At 40.6% G+C, this 5,501-nt stretch overlaps 3 protein-coding genes across 3 annotated transcripts; 1 reads left to right on the top strand and 2 right to left on the bottom strand.

Moving 5' to 3' along the window:
- Positions 1 to 169: 169 nt before the first annotated feature.
- EDB91DRAFT_1090249 (uncharacterized protein) lies at positions 170 to 1,500 on the bottom strand (the record flags this gene model as incomplete). The annotated part of the gene is made up of 7 exons (XM_041316628.1): positions 170 to 188; positions 248 to 299; positions 364 to 475; positions 562 to 693; positions 863 to 1,011; positions 1,318 to 1,416; positions 1,446 to 1,500. 7 exons carry the CDS (start codon positions 1,498 to 1,500, stop codon positions 170 to 172), a joined length of 618 nt encoding a protein of 205 aa, XP_041168409.1.
- A 515-nt stretch (positions 1,501 to 2,015) lies between these two features.
- Positions 2,016 to 2,777, top strand: EDB91DRAFT_1258820 (uncharacterized protein; the record flags this gene model as incomplete). Its single annotated transcript, XM_041324358.1, has 4 exons — positions 2,016 to 2,234; positions 2,282 to 2,385; positions 2,428 to 2,581; positions 2,634 to 2,777. 4 exons carry the CDS (start codon positions 2,016 to 2,018, stop codon positions 2,775 to 2,777), a joined length of 621 nt encoding a protein of 206 aa, XP_041168408.1.
- Positions 2,778 to 4,691: 1,914 nt separating this feature from the next.
- EDB91DRAFT_1258819 (uncharacterized protein) lies at positions 4,692 to 5,138 on the bottom strand (the record flags this gene model as incomplete). The annotated part of the gene is made up of 2 exons (XM_041324357.1): positions 4,692 to 4,992; positions 5,050 to 5,138. 2 exons carry the CDS (start codon positions 5,136 to 5,138, stop codon positions 4,692 to 4,694), a joined length of 390 nt encoding a protein of 129 aa, XP_041168407.1.
- Positions 5,139 to 5,501: the final 363 nt, after the last annotated feature.

Here is a 5,501-nt window from a genome sequence, read left to right as displayed (position 1 = left end):
TGTAGATGTCTGCACATGGGAACTTATTGGTGAGTGGCTAAAAACCAACACATCAACAAAAATAAATCAAAGCCCTATGATGAAGCCCCATTTGTTCCATAAAGTCCCTAAATGAACTTCTTCAATCAATGCATCCAGGAGTTCATATGATCATAGTCCTCTATCTCCATCAAGATCTGATGACTGCACTGTACACCCACAATCACAATAAGAACTACACAAGAATATTTTTGAACAATACACTTACTTGCCACACCATTTGTGGACTATTCCTGCAAGAACAACTTGCTCCTCATTATCTGCAATGTAAGGTCCAATGCCATATATAACACATTGGTAGTGACCATCTGCACATCATGCAACCTCTGGAGTAGTCATGGAAGGCCTTAGGCTCTTGAGGATCTGAATGAGCACAGTATGAAAAAGTTCCTTCTGAATTTGTGATAGCATGGATCAGTGCCTTCTTTTTTTGTTGCTGAAGCATATCAATTAGTTTGAGTAACATACTTTTTGGAATTGCAAGGGATTCCCACAAGAACAAACAACTTTCCATGAGCCCACCTGGCATTGTGCAAACATGCCAATCAATAAATACAGGGGGTAGTAATCATTTTGACCCATGACAACTGAAACCATTGTTTTGTCACTTTCAAGAATAATGGGAACAAAGGTTGATCCATGGGTTGCTAGGATCTGCAGAAATAATATTCTGACAGTTGGGGTGAGCAATGATAGTGTGGTGAAAGGAGGAAAAATATTACTACTTTTCCCAAGCCCAGTCTCTGGACATAAAATCTCTCCACCAACAGTTATGACTTCCATCAGGCTGCTCCTCTCATTCACAATATGGTGCAAAATCCACCTCATCCTTGAAGTCAGGATTGGGCAACACATTCTGCACAACCTTGTAAGGGTCATAATAGAACACCTTGTACACCTTGTTCATCCAGGGTGTTTCTCTGCCTGACTTGTCATTCATATACTCCATTTTGAAACACTCCCAAGGCACATCTCCAAGTGGACATTATTTAAGTCTTTGTGATTAGAAAATGGTGGGCTATCACCATGAACAGCAAGAGTGATACCCCCAAAATGAAGGAGCTTGTCAATATCAGTGCCAGAAATATGTGTTTTTTAAAATAGAAATTCCACTGTCTCAAATGCCAGGCAATTGTGATATGGTGTCTAATAATTGGGGGACTTGTGGTGAAGACTGGTGGTGAAGTTTTGGGGTCAAGAAATTGACCAGCTTTATTACAAATGTGCCCTTAGAAAAAAAAGGCAAATATTAGCAAGAGTGAATGTTGGTTCACTCACCATCAAGGCTTAGATGATAGTCTCTTATGAAGTTCACTTGTCTGTGGTCATTTTCAGGCTGGTCTGGGACTTCTTCAACTGTGACAGAGGGTTGATGTACTGCATGCAAGTGTTGTGTGAGCACACACTGATTCTTTGGTTGGCAGCAGCAACCAGGATGAGTGTAAGGTAGTAGGTGGACATTGAATTGATGGTGTTGTGTTTGGGGCATTTTTGGGGTGGGGTTGGTAGTATCAAGGATGTATTCAGATTGCAACTGAGGTTGGTCTGTATCAGGTTGTCAGAGAAGGAATTATGGCATAATATACTAGTAGTACAAAATATTTAGTACCAAAACAAACTTTGAGTGAACTCTATTGTATCCCACATCATCCTTCTATATTTCTCACTGATGGCCATCACAACTAGACCTTCAAATGCAAAAAATGTGTTGTGAAGCCAATACTCAATGCCAAGCAGTGCCAGCACACCAAAGCTCATATTGAGGCTGATAAGCACATTGCTGAAGAGAAACAGAAGAGGATGAGACAAAAAGCACTGCAAGGCCTTGAGCAGATTGCTGGAATCCAGAACAAGGAAGCACTTACTGTCTTGAAGGCACAAACAGCTCCTAAACCATACCTCTGTCCATATCCTCAGTGCAGTCACTTGAAGCCTAGTGCTACTCTGAGTTTATCTAGAATGTTGACATGACCAATATGGAGGTGGAAAAAGTTGTTGAAGAGGAAGTGCTCAACCTCCAGGATAAAAACACCCCAGTGAATCAGAATCAGACCTCAAAGACAAAGAAGAGGGATAAAATGCCTCATAATGATGCCATTGATGCTATTCACAATGCTTCACATCAAGATAGTCACACTGCACATGCATTAGACACTGACAAGAAAGGCAACTTGTTAAAAATATTCTTACCTCCTGTTCACAAACAATCATACAGGCCAACTAGAGGATGATAGAATGGCAGGGTGGAATCACATCTGCAAGCATCAGAATGATCACAAGTCTTGTTACTTCTGACAAGGCATATGCAACAGAGGATGAATGTCGTCAACTTGGGGAATTTTGGCTGTAAGAGAGTAGCAAATTACAGTGCATTAATACTCTTTTAAGGTGGTTTCAGGACTTTACTGGGATTTGGAAATCTCCATTTATTTTACAAAAATCCATGGCCCACTTACACTACATTTTAGACACTATTAAAATACCTGCACTTGACAGCAACAATTTCTGTCCCAGTGTTGCCCTTGCTCTTGCAGCTGTTGTGGTACATTGTGCTGACTTGCCTTGTGTTAATGAGAAATAACCTGGACATTTAGGTCAAATGTGCCTTCACACTTCTTGCTGAAAACAGCATCACCTTTGAGGTTGTTGAACCTTCTGAAAAGGGTAAGAAGAAAGCCATTGATCCACAGGAAAATGGAAAGGCTAGTGTGTATGAGGCATTTTCAAAGGAACACTAGAGACATGATGCCAACCACCTGCTTAAAGCAATGAAGTGCATTCCAGAGGACACATGTCATGGCATTATTGCTAAAGCATGTCAGTTCATAAAGAACTCAGGACATAAGCAGAGGGGCACTTCAAACTCTAATGATGATGACAACAGTACAGAGGATGATGTGGCTGACAACCACAACACAGAAGATGAGTATACAGACCTCTTCACATTCCGATAACATTTTTGTAAGGACCTGTGCACCCACTCCATATTTCCATGACTTATTTGTCCTACAAGAAACATCATTTTCTACATGGAATTTCTGGCATCAACTTGTGCATTTCCTCCTTATCTGCTGGCTTGTCATTTCTCTATCCTTCTCTCTACTTTTTTAATACATGCCTTTTGTGTGCCATTTTTCCCATTGCAATTTTCTGCAGCTTGTGCTATGCTAATTGTCCATTTCTACTCCATTTTACTAGACCACCTTAATTTGTTTTCTCAATTGCTTTATCACTCTTGGACTCTACTAGTTTAGTGCTTATAGAATTGCTTGTTTTGCCTTAAAAATTTGATACTTGATGACCTTGAACTTAGTTTGTCTTGATCACACTCTCAATGGATTAAGTCATTCAAGCTTGATCAAATTGAATTTAGATAAATTAGGGTTTTCCTGATGGTCCAACATCTAACATATACTGCAAATAATTATTGAGCTCAACCATCTCTTCAGTGGTGAGGTTATCAAAAGTTGACACAATCTCCTTGAATTTTTCTTCATGGTGTTAACCACCAAAAGTGTTGACTGTGATGACAGCTGATTGTTGTTCCTGCAATGTACAGTGCATAGTACTGCCAACCAAGGCCATCACATATCTCATAGCCTTCAGTAATAAGTTGTCAAGAAAGACTTCACATCCTGAGTGCCACACAAATCAAATGACACTGGCCATAATAAACATATTTTGAAATTTTGCATCTACAGTGATATTCCCATGCTGAAAAAACCCTATAGTCAGTATAAAGTGTTAGAAACTTGTAAGATCAACATACCTCATCTACAGAAGTTGTGTGCATAGAGAGTAAAAGGTCAGCGCCCCAGATCAGTTTGTTCACCATCATTATGTGACGGTATTCTGCTGTTGCAGTGCCCCCTCATAGGGGGAACAGCTTGTATAATACAATGATGCCATCACATGAAAATTGAATGATTTTCCTGTGTGTGCTAAATAATGTGTTCAAGACCTGTCTAAGGTGGATATTATTGATAAAAAATTTGACCACAGCTATGAATATCAGTGGAATGATATGAAGGATATGAGAATAAACTCACAATTAGCCTCCAAAAATGAGGGGTTGAATCTTTGATTGTGTCCTCAAATTGAGTGATGTGGTTCTTTTACTTCTATATCATTGTGTGTTTGGTAAACATCACCCACATGATCAGAACCTTTGCCCCCTTCACAGCACAAGTGATATTGTCTTTGGACACATGTATGGTCTTTGATATCACTGCCAGATGTTCAATGATGGGTGTCTGCAGTCCTGTGGTGTTTGTCTGCAGTTTTGTGATGCTGTGAGGGGCTTGCAGCACAAAGTATGGTGTTCTGGGCAATGTAGCCCCAGTGTTGCATTTCTTTGTAGTGGGTGCTGGCCCCCCCTATCTGTGCAACTGTTAGATAGAATGAGTGAAAAAGAGGGAATTCACATGGACAACCTCATGAGGGATCTCCCCTCACTGGATCAGCATTAGATCCATGGCCAGAGGGATAAAATCATTCCCTCAGTCTATGATACCAACTCCTTTGTCAGGTGCTTCATCAACCCATTGTAGTAATGATATTCAATGCACATGGGTGTTGCCCTCCTGCAGGCCCCTATGCATTTCAAAGTTAGGTAAGAGTGAGCTGTTATCAGAGAACATGTTCTGTGGAATTTAATTCCTGGTAGAACTCAAAGTGTACAGCTGATCCCCCATGGAGCTAAATTGGCCCTGACCATAAGTGTTGCCCTTATAGATGGATATACCATCATTGTCATTGTCATTGTTATTGCCATCAGGGAAGAGTTCAGGCTGCATAAAATGATTGTTGTAGGGGGGTTGAGGTTGTATGAATTGAGTGCCAATGAATTGGGGCTGTGTGAAATAAGTCCTGGTATAGTTATAGGCATGCTGCATATCATTATATTGCTCCCTGCTGGGGCCAGATGTGTACATGTCCTCATAAGAGGCTTGACTGCCTTCCTACATGTCATCTTGACTCTTTTCATGTGGATTGAAACTAAACACTGACATGGAAGGTTGTTCAGCTGCAATGTTGAGTTGTTTAGCAGCTGGAAGTCCTGATGGTTTGAGCCCTGATTCTCTAGCTGGCTTGGGCATGGCAGCCTTGCCCTTTTGTTTTAAAAGACAGTTAGTTGACATACAGGTGGTGGTCAGAAGAAAAAAGAGCTGGCAATTGAAAACACACTGTGGGAAAAATAAGTCCTGGAGTGGGTGGGACAATTGTTGGGTCTTTCTGCCTGCTGCTATATCTGCAAGGAGGTGCATTCAACCCTAGAGGGTTTCTGGACTAAAGCTAGATAGTACTCATACAGAATAGAATATCATCATAAAAGTTAGTCACTCCAGATTGATGCTAGTAACTGGTGAAGAATTAATTGCTTATCTGAGCAGTAAAAATGCAAAGACAAACTAAGGAAAGTGGTGTATAGAAAACTAAGTAAAAACCCTAAATATCAGCCC

The sequence above is a fragment of the Suillus paluster genome, assembly GCF_016628075.1.
Source record: "Suillus paluster strain FC165 chromosome Unknown EDB91scaffold_549, whole genome shotgun sequence".
In the NCBI taxonomy this organism is placed as follows: domain Eukaryota; kingdom Fungi; phylum Basidiomycota; class Agaricomycetes; order Boletales; family Suillaceae; genus Suillus; species Suillus paluster.
The sequence above is the reverse complement of the archived record's forward strand: the minus strand, read 5'-3'. Positions and strand labels throughout refer to the sequence as shown.